The sequence below is a fragment of the Sciurus vulgaris genome, assembly GCF_902686455.1.
Source record: "Sciurus vulgaris genome assembly, chromosome: 4".
Taxonomy (NCBI): Eukaryota; Metazoa; Chordata; class Mammalia; order Rodentia; family Sciuridae; genus Sciurus; species Sciurus vulgaris.
In genome coordinates, this window is record NC_136464.1 from 116,566,964 (window position 1) to 116,588,755 (window position 21,792).

The 21,792-nt window shown below is 33.7% G+C and overlaps 1 protein-coding gene across 4 annotated transcripts in view; it reads right to left on the reverse strand.

Annotated features, from left to right (window-relative positions):
- The window catches only part of UCHL3 (ubiquitin C-terminal hydrolase L3), a 53,448-nt gene that overhangs the window by 4,954 nt on the left and 26,702 nt on the right, over positions 1-21,792 (reverse strand). For 3 of the 4 annotated variants that reach the window (XM_079138939.1, XM_079138940.1, XM_079138942.1), the window contains 2 exons: positions 11,474-11,665; positions 7,010-7,085 (listed from right to left, as the gene is read on the reverse strand). In XM_079138939.1, the coding sequence (XP_078995065.1) occupies positions 7,010-7,085; positions 11,474-11,665 (268 nt within the window). The remainder of the gene's footprint in view (positions 1-7,009; positions 7,086-11,473; positions 11,666-21,792) is intronic. The other variant, XM_079138941.1, reaches the window with a different exon arrangement.

Consider the following 21,792-nt stretch of genomic DNA (forward strand, 5'->3'; position numbering starts at 1 on the left):
GAGGAGAAGGTGGAGGAGGAGGAGAAGGAAGAGGAGGAGAAATGATAAAACAATAAACAAAACCTAAAACATTTACTACCTAGCCCTTTAGAAAATATGTGGCCAAAACAGTAAAATGTAAAAACTGCCATTGTTTCAACCATTAGACCATGAAATTGACATTTCCCAACAACACTGGGTGTACTTTAAGCAAATGCCTATCCTAGAGAAGAACACGTGTGGTTAGAGACCATCACAGCTACAGACCCCCCCCTTTTTTTTTATTGTAAAAAAATGGGATACATTTTGATTCTCTGTACATGGAGTAAAGGCATACCATTCGTGTAATTATAAATTTACACAGGGCAATGTTGTTTGATTCATTCTGCCATTTTCCCCCTCCCCCCCCACCCCTCTTTTCCCTCTATACAGTCCTTCCTTCCTCCATTCTTGCCCCCCTCCCTAACCCTAACCCTAAACCTAACGCTAAACCCTCCCACCCCCTATTATATGTCATCATCCGTTTATCAGCGAGATCATTCGTCCTTTGGCTTTTTGAGATTGGCTTATCACACTTAGCATGATATTCTCCAATTTCATACATTTGCCTGCAAATGCCATAATTTTATCATTCTTTATGGTCGAGTAATATTCCATTGTATATATATGCCACAGTTTCTTTATCCATTCATCAACTGAAGGGCATCTAGGTTGGTTCCACAATCTGGCTATGGTGAATTGAGCAGCAATGAACATTGATGTGGCTGTATCTCTGGAGTATGCTGATTTTAAGTCCTTTGGGTACAGGACAAGGAGTGGGATAGCTGGGTCAAATGGTGGTTCCATTCCAAGCTTTCTGAGGAATCTCCATACTGCTTTCCAGAGTGGCTGCACTAATTTGCAACCCCACCAGCAATGTATGAGTGTACCTTTTTCCCCACATCCTCGCCAACACCTATTGTTGCTTGTGTTCTTGATAATTGCCATTCTAATGGGAGTGAGATGGAATCTTAGGGTAGTTTTGATTTGCATTTCTCTTATTACTAGAGATGTTGAATAAAAGCAAGAATCAACAACAGGGATAGAGTCAAACTAAAAAGCTTTCTCTCAGCAAAGGAAACTATCAGTAATGTGAAGAAAGAACCTACAGAGGGGGAGAAAATCTTTGCTACTCATACTACAGATAGAGTGCTAATTTCCAGAATATATAAAGAACTCAAAAAACTCTACACCAAGAATACAAATAATCCAATCAACAAATGGGCTAAGGAAATGAACAGACACTTCACAGAAGAAGATCTGCAAGCAATCAACAGACCCCTTTTAAGACCAGGAAAAGCTATACATCTTGTGCATGGGTCCCGTAAACAAGACCCTGCAACTCTGGTCCAATTGGGTTGTTCCAGTTAAAGACTGGATAGAAAAGAAGACAGTAGCCTAGTTCATTAGCAGTAGCTAACTAATTCATTCAGATTTTGTCTTTTGGATAGTTTGATCACAAGACCCCAGAGATAGCTGCAGGTAGCAGAATTGTACAAAAGATCTTACAAACATCATAAGACAAATAAAGTGCAGAAAGTCAAGTATAAAATATCACCAGGTATCCAAGGACAGCCATCAATGATGGAGCTTACAACACTATATAAAAATAAAAACTTTGAGCCAGTCACAGCAGCACATGCCTGTAATCCCAGCAGCTTGGGAGGCTGAGGCAGGAGGACCGTGAGTTCAAAGCCAGACCTCAGTAAAAGCGAGGTGCTAAGCAACTCAGTGAGACCCTTCTCTAAATAAAATACAAAACAGGGCTAGGGATGTGGCTAATCAGTCAAGTGCCCCTGAGTTCAATCCTTGGAACCAAAAAATAAATAAATAAAAATAAAAACTTTGAAAAATATTGCATAAATGAAAGAACAGAATGCTATATTTAAAAACATAAAAATTCAGAGAATAGCTAGGTGTGGTGGCATATACCTGGGACCCTGGAGGCTGAGGCAAGAAGATTCAAAATTTGAGGCAAGCCTCAGCAACTGCATGACTTTCAGTAATTTAATGAGATCCTGTCTCAAAATAAAACATAAAATGGACTGGGGATGTAGCTCAGTAGTAAAGGGCCCCTGGGTTCAATCTACAGTACCACAAATTCAGAGAACAGTGGGTTCAAAGTATAGCCCAGTAGTAGAGTGTTTGCCTAGCATGCATGAGGCCCTTTGTTAGATCCCCAGCACCAAAAATAGATGAATTAATTCATTTAAGTTTTTTAAAAAATCAGAAAACTACAGAGTTCTTTAAAATTAGAAATATGATAGCGGGGTTTAGAAACCTGAAATAGATTTGAAGAAAAGTTCCAGAAAGGGCTGGTTTTGTGGCTCAGTGGTAGGTAGAGTGCTTGTTCAGCATATGTGAGGAACTGGGTTAAATTCTCAGCACCACATATAAATAAATAAATAAATACGATAAAGGTCCATTGACAACTAAAAAAATATTAAAAAAAAGAAAAGTTCCAGAGACCAGAACAAGAGACAGTGATGATATACATGAAAGAAAAGGAGTTCCAGAAAGCCAGAAGAGAAAAGAGAAATCCAATGGAAAAATGAAAAATTTCCACTTTGAAACAGAAGAGTTTCTAGATTGAAAACATCCCCTGACAAAATTACTGAAATAAATAGACTCCAGCAAGATATATCATCAATAAAGAGAAATTCCATGATAATAATGTACACAAGACCTGGAACAGAAAAGAGCACTGAGAGAAGTATCTCCAAGAAGGCAAAGTTAACAGAAAGCCAGATGTTCCAATTCTAAGTACTGAGAGACTTAGACCAATGAAATAGAGCCCAGGAGAAACTTAGTGTTAAGTACATTTAAATAAATTAATTAATAAATTAATTAATTAATTTAAAAAAATTTAAAAGCCAGGAACAGTGGCACCAATAATCCCAGCAACTTGGAAGGCTAAAGCAGGAGGAACCCAAGTTCAAAGCCAGTCTGGTGAATTTAGTAAGACCCTGTCTCCAAATAAAATAGAAAAGGGGTCGGGGATGTTGTTCAATAGTAGAGTACCACACACATACACACATACACACACACACCACAAAAGGCAAAATAAGAACATTATTAACTAGAGAAATAAAAAGCAAAGAAGAGGAGTGTGTTATGGTTCAGTTGAGAATACTGTTTTTGTGGTGAGAATAAGATAAACAACAACTCTTAACTATCCTGGGAGAAAGCAAAAAGGAAAAGCATGCATTTTGTGATTGAGAAAGGGAAGCAAATAAAGAGGGTGATAAAATAAAGCTAAATCCTTATCTTTCTCTTGGGGATTTCACGAAATAACACTTAAACAACTTCTACATTCAGCCATGATGGAATTATTGGTGCTAGATAGGCCTCCCACTGAAAAAACTAAAAGCCTAGACAAAATATATGAAACTTATTCTTAGACAATGGGGAACAGCTTGCCCAGAACTGCAGGTACACCCTACAATAATACTAGCTTTCTTCTAGGAAACATTTATTGGACACCGGTGCAGAATAGGGAAACGCAAGCATAGCACAACCTTTTCAATGAATTGAGGAGAAAGAGAATGGAATTCAAGGAGGCTGAGGCAGCTAGAATTTGCAAATGACCAGAAGGCACACTCTAGAGAACTCTTGCTTTCTCTGAGCCAGGGCCAGGATCAGTAAGGCAGAGGGAGGTGGTGAGCAGTGAGATTGGAATCAAGCTTGAGATTGGTGTGGCCAAGAGGTTGTTTATATACAGGAGGAATGAATAAAACAGAAAATACACAAAGGGTCATGGGGGTGAGATTTCTCATCTACAAAAAAGAAAGTCACAAATGTGGAGAAGAACACAAGGATAACTCTATGACATTAGATTAGAAGTGTTTTAGTGGTTTTTGTTGTTTATTTTGTGATGCTGAGAAAATCAAACCCTAGGCCTCATGCATGCTAGGCAAGTGCTCTACCACTACTGAACTACAAGTCCAGCAAAGAATGAGAAATATTGATATAAATGAATGAATGTTAATATACAGAGGCACAGAAACATGTAATTGTGTGCAGGTATACCCATATTCACATATGCATGTGTTTATATACAATACATAAAAATGTTTTCTAGCTCTGTTCTCCAGGAGGGCTTGGAAGTATTGATACCTTAGTGGAAATGAGCACAGCTAATTCCCCAATCTTGGTTCTAAACACCATTTTCCATTAAAAGGAACAAGGGCTCTTTAGAAAAGAGGCTAAATATAGGACAAATGGAACAGAGAATAAAAGATGAGCCTGGAGCATCTTGTTTAACTGAAAGAAACTACTCAAAGAATGATAATGACATATCAAAAAGGCACTAGAGTCAGTTTCCCTTCAAAGGCCAAGTCTGGAATGATTTTAGCATCAAAATACGGAATGTAGGGGCTGAGGATAGAGCTCAGTTAGTAGAGTGCTTGCCTCACACACACAAGGCCCTGGGTTTAATCCCCAGCACCCTGCCATGACCCCCCCACACACAAAGGAATGTAATGGGCTGTAACCTTTTAAGTAAAGTATGAGTTCATTCTGAATAGATGAATGAATGCATGAATGAATGGAAAAGAAAATATTATTTTGGAGGAATGTATTTTAAAAATTATCTTTGGAAGGAAACAAGAATGTAAAGAAAGAGCCTACAGAATCGGAGAAAATCTGGCTAGCTACTATTCTGACAGAGGATTAATATGCAGAATATACAAAGAACAAAAAATTTACCACCAAAAAAACCCCACAAATAACCCAATTAAACAGACACTTCTCAAAAAAAGATATATAAATGGCCAACAAATATACAAAAAAATGTTCAACACCATTAGCAATTAGGGAAATACAAATCAAAACAACCCGAGATTTCATCTTACTCCAATCAGAATGGCCACCATAAAGAATACAAACAGCAGTGGAGAGGATGTACAGAAAAAGGAACATTTTTACACTACTGGTAGGATTGTTAATTAGTACAACCACTATGGAAATCGGCATAGAAGCTCCTCAGAAGATTAGTAATAAAACAGATGTGGTAGGGCACCCCTGTAATCCCAAACTCAGGAAGCTGAGGCAGGAGGATCACAAGTTCAAAGCCTCAGCAACTTGGTGAGGTCTAAGGGACTTAGCAAGACCCTGTCTCAAAATTTAAAAATTTAAAAAGGGCTGTGGCTACGGATCAGTGGTCAAGTGCCCCTGGGTTCAATCTTCAGTATGAAAAAGAAAAAAAAAAAAAAAAAGACTAGGAATGGAACCAGCATATGACCCTCCTGTTTATCGCTCTGGTTTACTTCCTAAAGAATTGAAGTCATCATACTGTAACAAAACACGCATACCCAGGTTTACAGTAGCATAATTCACAATAGCCAAACTATGGAACAAACCTAGGTGTTCACCAATGGTTGAATGAATAAAGAAAATGTGGTATTTATACACAATGGAGTTTTATTCAATAATAAAGAAGAATGAAATGAAATTATGTCATTTGCAGGAAAGTGAAGATAACTTGAGAACATTATATTAGGCAAAATAAGCCAAACTCAGCCAGGCATGGTTGTGCATGCCTGTGGCTCAGGAGGCTGAGATAAGAGCATCTGGAGTTCAAAGCCAGTCTCAGCAATGGTGAGGCGCTAAGCAACTCAGTGAGACCCTGTCTCTAAATAAAATACAAAATAGGGCTGGTATGTGGCTCAGTGGATGAGTGCCCCTGAGTTCAATTCCTAGTACCCGCCCCCACCCCCCAAAATAAATAAATGTAAAGGCTGGGGTTGTAGCTCAGTGGTAGAGACTTGCCTGGCACATGAGAGGCACTGGGTTCAATCCTCAGCACTACATAAAAATAAATAAAAGAAAGGTATTGTGTCCAACTACGACTAAAAAATATATTAAAAAAAAATAAGCCAAACTCAGAAAGTCAAGGGTTGTATGTTTTCTCTTATATATAGCAGCTAGAACGGAAATAGGAAAAGAAAGGTGGAGATGGATTTCATTGAAGGGAGATCAGTAGAGGAGAAGAAAGGAACCAGGGAAAGGGGAAATACTAGGCAATGAATTGGCCAAATTGTATTGTTACATTGTGGGCATGTAAAAATATGTAGCAACAAACCCCACTGCTATTTACAACTATAATGTACCAATAAAAACATGGGCAAACAAGAAAAACAAAAAGTGGCAAGTTGTAACATATACACAGCAAATGAGAGGTAAGAAAACTAAAGATCACTGTATGTAGAATTACTGAAAAGGATTCTTTATTGGGTTTTTTGTTGTTTCTTTATCGTTTCTTTATTTGGGTTTTTTTTTTTTAACTCCCGAAGGTCCTATAGAGAAGTAAGCGAAAGACTCATAAGTTCATGTATACCAATCATGAAACATATATAAGAAGTTTCTTCTATCTGAATAAATCAGTTAAAATTATGAGGCTATCTCAGAATAGGCCCTGAAATAGGCCAACTGAAATTAACTTTAAAAAAAAAAAAAAAAGTTCAGATACAGGACAAAACATCAAGTAACTAATCATGCTTTGATATAAATCCAAAGAAACCATTACCAAAAAACAAAGCCCCTGTAAAGTCTTTTTAAAAATAAGAAAGCCTACCAGAGGGACAACATAAAGGTCTAAAAACTAGTGACACTTGTTACTGAATATGAAACCTGGTCTTGATGAATATTACACATCTCTTTCAAAAATAAAGGCAGTTCACCCAGGTATTTACAAGTAACTCACTATTTTAATAAGAATGATTTCCAGAAATTTCCTGTAATGATTATTTTTCTGCTTTGCTAAAATGCAAAGGCAGTATGTAAACTTTCTTGAATTTCAAGATGCCTGAACATCAAAACAATTATTTTTTTCTTAAAAAATATTAAAAGGAAAACTGCCATTATGTAAACCTAATTTTATAGGGCAATTAATTTAAGTAAACACAGTAAATATCAGCAGTCCTATTTATCATAAACAGAAATTTTCCCATTTGTCACTTTTCTCCCCATGATAAATTAAAATAGTTCTTACCTAATTCATAGAGATGCCCATCTACATGAACTAATGCAATAAAATGAAGATCTACTTTTTCATCTATACTTGGCGCCTGGAATAGGAGAAAAAAATACATATTATATACATTAATAGTCAAACAAATCAAGTACATATATACATACACAAATAATATCAAATGACTGAACATTTATCCAATATAATTCAAGGCTTAATCCTTGATATGGTGGACAGAATGACCATGTCTATGTTTGTGACAATGTGTTCATCCATCAATACAGAAAGTACTTATGAAAAGCATATCTCTTAGTCTCAATTGATCTAAGTCTTGTTTACGGTGGAAGCCCCACTGCCAGCACAATGTCTGGTATGATGTATATACCCAATGCATATTTGTTGAGTGAAGTGAATGTATGGATAAGTTGTATAATTTTTAAAAGTTAAAAGTCTTAGGTTTTAATAATTCATAAATAGCTAAAGCAACACAAGTTAAAATTTAAGACATCAAGAAAGCTAGTTGGTTTCCTTAATGACTTGAATTTAATAATATCATTTTTTTAATAGTGTGGAATAAATAGTCATAAAATAAGTACTTGTACGTATTCTAGATTGAAAAGTTTAAATATGAATAGATGCAGGGAAACAGCCCTGACGATTAAAAGGAGAGAAGAAAAGAGGATAAGAATAAATTAAGATACAATGAAGTGGGCTGGGGTTGTATGTAGCTCAGTGGTAGAGCACTTGCCTCACGTGCGAGGCACTGGGTTTCATCCTCAGTACCATGTTAAAAAAAAATAATAAATAAAAAAAGGTATTTAAAAAAAAGAATTATAAAATAAGAAAAAATAAAATTAAAGGTAAAAAAGGATACAATGAACTGTAGCCATGACTTTTCTCTTGCTTTTTTTTAACTCTTAATGAACAATTTGAAAATTAAACTATACCTAGATTTTCTTAATTTCCCAAATTAATTTGCATGAGCAATGTTTACATATCTTAGACATTCAAATAATACAAAACTGATACACTGATTAACCGACACTTTCTATGATATGAACAACTAACACTAATGTATATATTAGCTATATATCAAATCGAAATTATTGGAAATTAAATACAATTACTATTAAGTACAGGTAGAACAGAATTTCTGAGGCAAAAGTTTTCAAAAGGCATAAATTAAATTATATCTTATACTACCTTAAAAGGATTAAGGTAACAAAGGTAGTATCTTGACTCAAAAAAATACACTTTTTTCAGGCTCAATTATGTATTGTCAATTAATTGTAATATGGAATTTCCTGATGTAGAAATTAAAAGGCAGAGACTAAATACTACTATTTATTCATTATATTTTATTTTCTAAGATATACAGAATGCTTCTAAAACATTTGCCAATCCGTGTCTCACCTAATCTCTCAGTATTCTTCTGAGATGATTTCCCTCAAATTAGAAATGGAAGAAATTGGCAAATACGTCAAACTAGCTCTTCCTAACCTCATCAAGAATTATAAGAATTACACAGTTGGTAGAAATCAAAGTTGTAATCTAGCTTTACAATTGTGCCAACACAACACAGTACTCCTCTCTAGTGTGGTCAGGTATTGTGGTTGCTCCTTCAATGTTAGGGAACTGCCACAAAGTTTTGAGGCAGCCAATTCCATCATTAACACAGCTTTGTTAAGAGTTGTTTCACAATGAGACTACAAAAGGTCTCCTGGTATTTTCTATCATCTTGGAAACAAGACCTTATCCTTCTTTAACATGATTTTTTTTTTCTAATATTTAAAGTCAGTGATAGTGAGTTTCCTTAATTTCCTGGTCAGGGAATAAAAAAATTAGTGATCACTTAATTCAAAACCTTAATTTCATCAATAATAGAGGAGAATCCCATTTTTCAAGTCCAAACCTTGGTAATATAGAAATTATAAATTCATTACTATAAGAAAAATGCTAGAAAGAATTCCTTATTTAACTAGGAATAAAATCTTATTTTACTCATTTTAAGACAATTTTCCAACAACATTATCAAGTGTTTAAAATCTTTTGAGCTATTGTTCTTCGTGTCTTGACGATAAATACAACCATGCTGGTGGTAAAAGTAGTATAACTGGAGTCAGATAACTAAATATGTGCCCAAACCCATGAGCCTTGGGTTTCTATCCATTTTAAGGTTTAAGCAAAATATGTGTAAACTGTCAAGTGTGCTATAAACCTTATATATTATTACAATATTAATACAAACATTTTTACAAGCATAAGCAATTGCCAAAGTAGTGACTCAAAACTGTGTGACATTGTACCTTTTATCCAAAAGTGCATACTAAAAATATAAAACTCTAAAGTGGGTATGAAAAGCCTTCAAACTATTATAAAAGATAAGTAAAGCTCAAAACTTTTAAAGCTTCTATAAAACCTCAATCTTCATTATGAGCCTTTTCCTTTAATCAACTTCAAATAATGCCTAAAATTTGTGATTATTCAATTGCTTAAAAATTATTCCACTAAAACAAAGAATAAATAAAAGCAAATCCCAACAAGTCTTCTGTTCAAAAAAATGATCAACAAATAATGATACAAAAATCATAAAACAGAGGCTATAGGTTGGATCATTTTGCCTATACTTACATATTTTAAAATGTCCTAATTTAGAAGATAATACTCTTCTTGGTTAAACAATTAAAAAGTGATATAACAAATCAATTAGATAGAAATGAAACACTAAGCATACATTTCACATTATAAAAATGCAGTTTAAATTTAATGGCATTTGATGTATACCAAGAACTGTTCTAAGTGCTTTATATGTCTTAGTGACCAATGAATCATCATACAAACCCAATATGGTAGGTAGTATGATTTTATCCATCTTACTCTCAAGAAAACTAAGAGAAGCATTAAGTAAATGTTCTAGGTTACATCACTAGCAAATGATGGAATTTAAGATAAAATCTAGGCAATGTGATTCCAGAATCTATGTTCTTAGCCACTATGATATGAAAATACTTATAAAGCTACAAGGAAATAAAATTAATATGTGCAAAGATAATCATTACATAAAAACAAAACTAGAAATGCCAAATTTTATGACATTCATTTACATTTGGAATGATTTTAGTCCAAAAGAAATTCATACATAGAATTAAATCAATTGTGCCCCAGTCAGAATTTACAAAATTATGATTTTCCTATTTATCTATTTTACCTTTTATTCTCACTGTGTCAAACAACATATAGCATAATAGGAAGCAACAAATATCAAATGGACGAATGAATAAAATGATAAATAAGTGTTGTAACCCAATGAGTGTAATGAAATAGAGACACCGTTTGTTGATACTCAGCACAAATGGAAGGCTACTTGATGATTTTGCTGATAACTGGTGGAAGCAAATGTTTAAGGAAAAGTGTCAAGACTCCACTTTGCAGTTTGAGTACAGCTCTAGAAGGGTAAATAGGAGGAAGAAAGAATCTTTGACATCAACTTTTAATTGTTTTAAGTATTAAAATGTGTAATCAGACTAGCTTCAAAAGTCATGATGGTTTATAGAAACGTCAAGTTTCTTATAAATGTATGGCACACACCAATGCTATTAGATACTTCTTTTCTAGATAGGCTCTGCCAAACCACAGTCATTGCCTTTAAAAGTATAAATCATCAAAAAGACAAGAACTGTAGTTGCTTAATTCTGCAGTTTATTTCCACTAACAGAATTATTAGAATTCCATCATCAATCTCAACATGTAAGATAATTCAGAAGATTACAAGAACAAATGTACTTTTTAGTAGTTTGCTAATATTTTTAGCCTACAAAAGTGAAGTCATAAAATTTGTGGGAAGCCTACATTAATAAACAGGAGAAAATCTTCACCTCCTACTTGGAAAAGATATTTAGAAACTAAATAGGCAGGGAAGATCAGATCAAGATTAAACAAGTACCTGAGCCACCTCAGGGAATAAAATAGTTTAGATGAAACACCATACACCATGAAGGATTTAGATTAAGGATAGAGTAAGTAAAGTGACCCCAAAGCATGGCAAGAGACTAATGTCATACTCAGAAACATGAAAAATAAAACAAAGCAATAGATGGCAAAGAACTCAGAAGGAACACAGCATTTGTTGACCCAAGCCAACTAAATGAAACCAGAAAGCTGAAGGGTAGGAAAACACACATTCACTTTAACAACTGACAGGAACTTAAACATTATCATGAACATTGATCAGTACTCATCAACAAGCAGGAGCCCTTATGTTTGCAGGACATGGAGTGGAAAGACGAATGTTCACCAAGGTAGTGGTGAAAGTCAAGCTAGACTGCAACGCATAGAGGTATGCTTGCAATCTTACTGGGGGAGAAAAAGCTAATGGTTGAGTGAACCAAGAGAAAAGCACTTCGAAGACTGAAGACTTTTAAGGGGGGAAAATAAAAGGACTGCCCTCGTCACTAGAAGAAGAGATGGAAGATTGACTACACTTACAACAGAATGGAGACCCAAAGATGGTAGGCGTAAGAAGGGTCGCCAGCGACGAAGACGGAGAGATGGACTGGTAGCCTTTGCAGGGCCTACATGGTTACGTTTGACCCAGGGCAGGGATGCATGGTGACACAATGATGAGGACTTCGTTCTGCAGTGGCTAGAATGAGGCTGTGATGAGGATGGCGAGGAGGACTACATAATTAAAAAAGAGAATATTTTACTTAGACCACGTTACTGGGTGATCATTTTTTTTTTAAAAGCAACGTATGGTCATACTTGTATTCATATGATCTAGTGCTTCTAGTAACAACATATAGTAAAGGATCACATATGAATATTGTTTAAAAAAGGGTAAAGTGGATATATAATCAAGTGTCAGGTAATATGCCATAGTTTCTTTTATGCACATCTGAAATACTGGCATATCCTCATTTGCTATACAGCACAGAGTCATGGAACTGAGTTATTTAAAAGCCACTAAAGTGGAATCATTATATCAGATTGTTTTTAAAACTGTAATGCACACACAAACATGTAACACATACAAAACATAAAAAGAATAATGGGCTGAAGAAAATTATATGTCAAAAGGCATTGGTTAAAAAAAAAAAAATCCTTAGAGGGTAGAAACTAAGGGGGGAAAAAAACTTTAAAATATAAACAAGAGTGAAATGTACTTCTTTAAAGATGATGATCTGAACTATTCTCTTATTTAGGCTGACAAGTTACATGGAAATTATTATGGCCTATTAACCAGGTTTTAGTAAACAATAACATTGGTTAAAATGTGTATTACTTATTTTATGCCAGGTAATCTTTTAAGCACTTTACAGAGATATCAATTCATTTATTCGCCCAATGGCCTGTGACATAGGTACAACTACTCACATTTTACAAATGAGGAATCAGTGCATAAATAAGCGAAGTGACACAACCAAGTTCACACTGCTGCAAGTGGTAGGGCTGGGACTGAATCCCAGGGTATCAGGTTCCAGATTCCAACACCTTAATCACTATGGTGTATAGACTCTGACCAAGAGAAAGATTTTTAAAACTACTTTATGAGATCAGATTCTACTACACAGAATAATAATTCTGATAAAGTTAGATTTGTGGGGAATTACCTTTTCAAACACTATTATACTATGAAAGCCATATCTGGCCCAATAGTTTTTCACAAAATGTACATGGGTACAAAAACTAAATAGTGGTAATCTAAATGATCTTACAAATGTCACCTTTAATCAAAAACACCAGTATATTAAATTTAAAAATGATTTAAAGCAATGTGATGAAATTATAATCACTATAATCATAGTGAGATAAAATAAAGAAGAGTAGAGTTATAAGGCTTTGATAATAAATTTCACTAACCATGATGTAGTCTCTTTAGGAAAACTAAGAATTTTGCTCTGAATGATTCCTAAAACTCTTTTTAACCTAAAAATTCTATGTTCTTAGTTGGTACTTTAAAAAAATTATTTATATATATTTTTTCAGTTGTTGATGAACCTTTATTTTATTCATTTATTTATATGCAGTGCTGAGAATTGAACCCAGTGCCCAACACATGCCAGGCAGGCACTCCACCACTGAGCCCCAGCCCCAGGTGGGTACTTTTGATCTACATAAACAATACACTAATGTAAAATAAATATATCATTTTGGCAGGGGTTAAAAAAAGTTTATGAACCCTATAGCTGCTCATATGAAATCAGTCAGAAACACATAAATGATTCTATATGTGGCCTTATATTGGAATAAAGGTATATATAATAAAAAGTCTGTTCTCACAGACAAGGTCTAATTAGAAATTTGTTATATTCAATCTGATTACATGTAAATAGGAGGAAGAGGGAAAGAGAGAATGAGGGAAATTAATGAAAGGGAAAAAGAAACAGGTGATGATGAATAGCAGAAAAAAATTTTTTTCTAAGAATCTGGGAGAAGACAGATTACTAAACCAGTGTTATAAACTAAAAGAATATGAATGGGACAGGTGAAATTGGAAAGGTAGTTCTAGCAAACAATTTATTGTGAGAAAAGGAATAAAAATGGAACAAGTACAACATGTTCAGAAGACTAGACTGTCAGGTCTGGATTTCATTTTATCCTTTCAAACTTGCAAATTAGCTGTTACATTTTCATATGTGTTGCCAAGACATGAGACTCCTGAATCAGAGAAAAAGGACTTTATAACTCATAGTACAAGGAACATGATCATAAATAGGCCTGTATCAATTCACATGAGAACAATACAGAGGGCCCAGATGGATGGTTGCACATGCAGTGGGCTACATGACAGGAGAGGAACATGGAGCTGGGAAAATCACTGATAGCAACAGAAAGCAAACCTACATTTGTTCTGGAAGTGAAGACATCCTCTCTCATAATTTAATTTGTTTACTACAAACATACTTGTGAAAAAAGATATTTCCACTGAGGTCTTCTTCTTCTGTCATTTTTTAATAAAAAGGTTAAAATTTTTTTAAAAATAATTTCATAAAGAGTTACAAAAACAAAAACAGTACAGGAAATAATTATATCTGCCTTTTGACCATCATTTGCTTTACTACCTATATTTACACTCTCTTCCTCTCCTCTGAAGCATGTGAGAGTAAGCTGCATTCATCATGGCCCTTTACCCCAAAGTACAGTCCTCTCAATATTCATAGGAAACTGGTTCCAGGAACCCTGATCACCAAAATCTGTGGATGTTCAAATCTCTTATATAAAATGTTGTAGAATATCTACAAAACCTGTGTATATCCTCCCATATATTTTAAAATGTTCTAGATTACCTATAATACCTAATACAATATAAATCTACATATAAAATTTTTAGACCTATTTTTAAAGGAATTTTAACAAGAAAAATCTTTACATGTTCAATGCATTCAATATTTCAAAGAATATTTTCAATACAGGGTTGATTAAATCTACAAATGCAAAACCCATGGATATGGAGGGCAAACTAAACTTCAGTATTCCCTCTGACTAAAGGAATTCTCTTAACAGTAACTAGAGTGCAATTATCACCCCCAAGTTTTTATACTGATATAATACTTTCATCTGAACTCCCATTCATGTTTTAATTTCATCAATTTAATCTAGTCATGTCCTTTATAGCACTCCTCCACCCACCACCCCTACCCCGGGGTTTAATGTACAAGCAAATAGAGCATTTACTTGCCATGTTCTTTTATATTCTTCAGCCTGGAACATTTTTAAACAGTCTTTGTATTTTATGAACTTTAAATACCCTTAAAACATTTTCCATGTAAAAAGTCCTACTCTGTGAATAGAAACAGTTTTACTTCCTTCTAACCCATATGTCCTTTATTTCTATTTCTTGTCCTATTGTATTGGCTAGGACCTCTAGTACAATAATGAATGTCATTGATTTCTACTTTTATCTTCATTTTTTCTTCTACTTTCTTTGGATTTAATTTGTTCTTATTTTGCTACTGTATGGTAAAAATTCAAGTCACTGGCTTGAAGTTGTTTTTCTTTTCCAAGCATGTAATGATATACTTTCTCTCTAACCTGTTTTTTCTTTTCTACTCTAAGCATTTATTACTATAGATTCCTAATTTGTGTGCTAGCTGCATCCTAGGAATTCTGATATTTTAAATATTTCGTTCAATTCAAAATGTTTTCCGATTTCCTTTATGAATTCCTTTTTGATCTATGAGTTATTTAGAATTCAAATTTCTAAATATTTAGTCTTTTTATATATTTTTGTTATTCATTTCTAACTTAATCCCATCATAGTTAAACAACAAAAAAACTTTGTATGATTTTAAATTTTTGAAAATTATAAATGTTTATTTCCTAAGCCAGAATATGGTCTACTCTGAGAACATCCCAAGTACACTCAAAATTAAAAAAAAAAAAAAAAAAAAAAATTTTAAAGTACATTCAACTATTGTTGGATGAGTATTCTATAAACATCGAAAAGGGTCAAGTTGCATGACAATGTTGTTCAGGACATCTATGCCCTTACTAGTTTTCTATATTCACTGCTCATGAGAGGGGTACTGAAATCTCCAACCATAAATGTGGATTTGTCTATTTCTCCCTTCAGTTCTATCAGTTATTTGCCTCACGTATGTAGAGGTTCTGATTTGCAGCTGCAAATTCACACTGTGTTATGTGAATGTTATGTCTTCCTAGTGAGGTAACATCTTTATCCTTATGTAATGTCTTTCTTTATCACTGGTAGTACTCCATGTTCTGAAGTCTACATCACCTAAAGTTAATGTAGCCACTCCAATTTCCTTTAAAAATTTATGTTTGTAATGCATATCTTTCCCATTCTTTTAACTGTAATCTTTCTATGCCTGTTATTTAAAAAGTGACTTTGTAGGGCTACGAATGCAGCTCAGTGGTTCAGCACTTGCCTAGTGCATGCAAAGTCCTGGGTTCAATCCCTAGTATTGTAAAAATAAATAAATAAATAAATAAATAGAGTGACTTTTTTGTAAACAGCATCTGAGTGTTTTGTTTTGTTACTAAACTGACAATCTGTTTCAACTTACATGTTTACATTTTGATCACTTACATTGTATTAATTTCATATTATTGTTTTGTGGTTGAATAAAATCAACATTGTCAGTTCTCTATTTTATCCTTCTGTTCTTTGTTCCTTTCTTTGCCTCTTTAAAAGTCATAGTATACCTTCAAGTATTCTTTTAACACTTTACATGTTGTGTAAGAACCTCATGATAGTATTACAATTTTCTCCCTCTCATTCTTTGTGCTATTGTTAAATATTTTTATATGTGCTAAAAACCTATAGTACATGCTTACTATTTTGTAGACAATTTTCTTTTAGAGTAATTAAAAATAAGAATAAAATTTATTTTATATTTACCTTCACTTGTTGCATTTTCAGTACTTCCCGAATCTTTGTGTAGATCCAAGTTTCTTTCTGGTATCATACTGCTTCTGCGTGAAGAAATTCCTTTGTATTTCTAGTATGCAAACAATGAGTTCTCAGTTTTTGCTTGTCTTAAAAAGGTTTTATTTCTCCTTTATTTCAGCACTTTAAAAAATTACCCCACTGTGTCCCAGCTTGCAGAAGTTCTGATGAAAAGACTGTTCTAATTCTTATATTTGATTTTCTGTATCTAATATGTCTGTTCCCTCTGGCTGCCTTGAATTTTTTAAATTTATCTTCAGTTTTCAGCAGTCTGAAAACTAAATGTGTTTTGATGTGTGTGTGCATGCACACACGTGCACATACACGCACTACATGTTTGAGGGAAGGGGTATTTATTCTACCTAGTGTCTCTGAGATTTTTGAATACATGGTTTAATGTATTCAATTATTTGTGGAAAAATATTTGGTCACTGATTCTTCAAATATTTTTTCTATACCAAGGCTTCACTACCCCTGTCTCTCCTTCTGGGATTCCACTTTCATATATTAGATCAGTTGAAATTGTCCCACAGTTCTTGTATACTCTGTTTTTCTTCATTTTTCTCTACTTATTTCCTTTTGTTGGTCATTTTAGTAACTTGTAGTGATTTATCATGTTCACTGATTGTTTTCTCAATTTTGTGGAATCTACTGGTGAACTTGTTAAAGGCATTCTTCATCTCTGGTACTATGTTTTTCATTATTACCCATTTCCATTTGATTCTTAGTTTCCAACTCTGCTGATGACATACATTGGTAACATGATGTCCATTTTTTCCACTTGAAGCTTTAACACAGTTATTTCAAATTCTGTCTGAGAGTTCCAACATCTGGATCATATTTAGGTTTGTTTCTGTTGATTCCTTTGTCTTGACAATATGCTCATGGTTTTGTTTTCTTCGTTGTCTTGTCATTTTTTTGGTCAAAGGTTGGGGAATTGAGCATTGACACTGATAAATCATAGGCCTAGGAATGGGCACACTGCATCTTCTGCTAGGACTTTAGTATGGGGGGCAATTCAATCTTTTCAGGAGTTGAGTTTTACTCTTGTTATGGTTACCCTTAGCACAGCACTGGTTTAAAATTTATCTAGCATTACCTTGTGCTTATGGTGGGATCTGGTTTGCCTGATTCTTTTTCAATGCTCTAGTTCCATCAACGGTTTTAGGCTTTTTCTCAAAGTGTATGCCTCAGAAAAGGTCTTTCTTCATGTTATTGACTCATCTCCATACTTTTAATACTTGTCTAAGGTGCTTCTAGTCTAATGGTGGAGATATCAGGGCATCCTTTATTCTCTGGTTTAGTCTCTGTCACAGATATTTTCTTTATTCCTGGATATCAAGGACAAAGCTTTCTAAGGGATCCCCTCCAGTGGTAGAAGATACCTCATAGAGAGATCCCTAGGAAACAGATCACTTCCCCAGAAATTATTTCTGTTCCAGGGTCCTTAGGCTTTGTTCTACAGGAGATTAGAATCCAGGCTATGTACCTTTCCCACAGTGACTGCTGCTCCTCTCCCTAAGACCTACACCTTAGGACTCTTTCCTGCCTTTTCCCCAGTCTAAATCATGAGTATCCGTATGTGGAAAAAGGTTGTGAGCTCTCTCCTTGGGACTACTTACAGGGATTTTTATAGTCTCATGATGGCCTACACTTGGTCTTTCACAATAGGTTATTTGTTTACAAAAGCTTATCCTATTTTTCATTATCCATATATTTTGGTCCTCTATCTCCCCCACCCCACCCCACCCATACTGAGGATTAAACTCAGGAGCACTCAACCACTGAGCCACATCCCCTGCTCTATTTTGTATTTAATTTAGAGTCAGGGTCTCATTGAGTTGCTTAGCACCTCGCTTTTGCTGAGGCTGGCGTTGAACTCATGATCCTCCTGCCTCAGCCTCCCAAGTCATTGGAATTAGGCATGTGCTACCATGCCAGGCTGGCTATCTATCTTAATAAGTATAGCTCTATGCCATTTTTCATAGCATATTAAACAGGTATACTATAAAGACATTGGGCCAGAAAGACATTATTGCACCTTTCGATTGTTTTTAGATTTCTACAATTACAAACGATGCTACAGTAAAAACACTCACACAAGTATCTTTTTATATTTATCAGTCAAAAATGAATGCACAATGAGTGCTTACTATTGCCTACCAGATATTTTAAACTACAGATGCTATAGATTCTCACAATAATCCTCCAGGTAGAAATTGTGATCATTTCTAAAGATGAAAATATAATTTTTGCCCAAACTTTTATCAGATTATTTATGTGTGATTTTAGCCTTCTTTCTGCTCATCATATTTTCTAGTATAAGTTTACATAACAGAGGAAAGAATGAAATAAAAACAGATGATAGGTCCAAAAGTACACCCTGCAAAGTAAGTTTCATATATCAAGGACTGTGTCTGCATGTGTTTAACTGCCTACATTAAAAATAGGATGGCACATTACTATATTATATTATGCCTGTTTTTTATAACTACTAGTTGAATACTCTTTATCCAAAACATTTGAGATCATTTCAGATGGGTTTTAGATTTCAGAGTTTATCAGATTTGGGAATATCATCATAGATCTCACCAGTTGAGCATCTTAATCCATTTCAGATTTGGGATTTTTTGGTTTAGGGATGCACACAGTCTGTACTACATATAGCTCTTGGACTGTGAAACTTTATTCACTACCATATAGCCACAGTGCCAGCATACTAAGCATTTATTAAATGAATATGTTAGATATGCATCATTTATTATTAGTTATTAACTATTAGAAACAGTATGACTAAATTTTTAATCTACTCATACTTTTCTACCTCCTTATGCTAAAGAAATAAATATGTATAGTCTGCAACTCTAAATAATTTCTAAAGATAATTCATAATATGGACATAATACTGTACATTATATATATTTTCAACTCCAAACAAAGCTTTATTTACATAACAATCCAGAAAAAGATTTCCAAGCAATATATTTTATTTAGTATGGAATCTTTGAATTCTTAGAGATTTTCTTTTTAGAATCACAAAGATCAGAGATACACACACCAACTTTGAAATCTTCATAATATTAACTGGGATGCAATATAAACAATTAACCTAATTTAAATTACCTTTGCATTTTATTTTTTTTCCCCCCGTGCTGGGGATTGAACCCAAGGCCTTATGCTTTCAAGGCAAGTACTCTATCAACTGTGCTACATTCTCAGCACCACATAAAAATAAATAAAGGTATGTGTTCATCTACAACTAAAAAATATTTGGAAAAAGAAATGTAATTTCCTGAGCATGAAAGATAATCAGCTGGTAGACAGTTAAAAATAATTACTTTTTTCCAAAATATATATAACTACCAAATGAATGCTTGCTTCATAGGTAAAACTTTATGTGTTGTGTGTGGAAAAATTCTTCTACATTGATTAAGAAATGAATTAGAAAGGGCAACAAAGAACAGCATATTCAGTAATACTCTATTTGTAATTCACTACCTACTTGTATTAAATTGTTAGGTGGGTCATTTTAAGTTTTATAAACTTCACTTTCTTAGTTTTTGTTTTAGCAATTTTGATTTACCTATACATTTTGTTGCCTTAGAAGAAATGAAGTACTTGCTGACTCTGTGAACTTGGCCATGTTAGTAAATTTAGTTTAGTTTTCTCACTTGTAACATGGGGTAAAAACTATCTTGTGGGTGAGAGGATAAGAATTGGGCATATATAGAACATGGCCTATCACACGCATTCATTATTAACAAGATGCCATGCATACTTTCAAAAGCAGTAAGAATTAAGAAGAATCTGTTAAGTATATCAGAAATATTTGTGGATCTCTAGTAAAGAACAATGTGCATTACCTTCACAAGGTAGAAACGAAAATACTGAAAGAATAAAATCCAATTCCTTTATTTTTTTAAGAAGAATTTGTTTCTTTTTACATAATCATTAGAAATAATGACTACTTTTATTGACTGTTGACAAAATTTGCACTTGATCATGACAATTACATTTAATACTTATTTTCTGAATATGGTGTCCTTTTAGACTTCAGAAATATCACTGAGTCTGAAAAATAAAACATGGAAAGGAAAACATTTGACAATGTCCCTAGGGTTGCCAAATGCTGCAAAAATACTATAAATATGCATGTTCAAATGTGTAAGGAGAGTTACATGCACATGCATGAGAATATGTACATATCTATAAAACTTTTTAAAAATTTAAAATCAAAATTATAAATTAATTCTAAATGGATTTCTGTAGCTTTTTATTCAATTTCAGTATAATATACTGAATTAGAGTAAATTCAAAATTTATGTTTACAACAGAAAAGTGAAACCAAATTCATACAAAAGATGCAAACTCTTCCATGTTCATTTGGCACAAACATGAGTTGGATATCAAAGTACACAAAATGCCACTAAATATTCTATGGAAAAACTGAATAATAGCAAATCTCTTCATTTCACTTACCTAATAAATCAAGATGCCCACAGATTTTGATATTCTTGAAAGACCTTTTTTGCTATTTAACAACTGTATTTTCTCACTTCAGTTTACAATTCCCCATGTTAGACGGCTCTATTAATATGATGACCTATACCTCTACATGTTACATCAAATTCAAGCTTATTATTGTTAAGTTTTCCAAATTATTTCCCAGAAATAATTTTCTTTACAATTTGAGAGCGCCCCCAAAATGTGTTTTCATTTATTACAAATGCAAAAATCTCAAATTCTAACATTACTCTCTATTATGGAAAGTTTTGGTTTAAAACAAAATTAACAGAAAAAACTCATCATCCCCAAACATAATCTTAATTCTATTTCTATCACTTAAGGCATTTTTAAATAGAAGAATAACATCTAGTCAGATATGATGGAGTAAACTTGTAAGTTCAGTCTAAGAATTTTCTTTTAAAATAACAGTTTCATATCGCCATTTCTAAAACTGAGAATGGGAAAAAAAGAGAAGTAGAGGAAAGAAGAGGGAATAAAACAGAAGGGCAAGGCTTCTGTTGAGGGAATGAGATGCAAAGAAACAGTAACAACAAAAGAAGAAGAGAAATGTAAGTCAAAGTGTAAGGAGGTAGAACAGGAATTCTAGAGCATTTATTTTAAAAATGAAACAAAATGAAGTTTCCAAAACTTTTACCTTAAGTCTTGTTAGAAAACAGAGTTTAGACAGTAAAGGAAAACTTAAAAAAAAAAAAAATGGCCAGAAAGTTATTTTTAAACTTCTTTACAAAACTAGACTTACATAGCTTAAACATCAGAGTTCCATTTACTGTACCCATTTGACTCTCCCACAAAAATCAGGAACTTAAATTTTGTATTTTATAAGAATTAAGCTCTTCCTAATTGCCAGAGTCTTTCAAAGTGAAAGTAG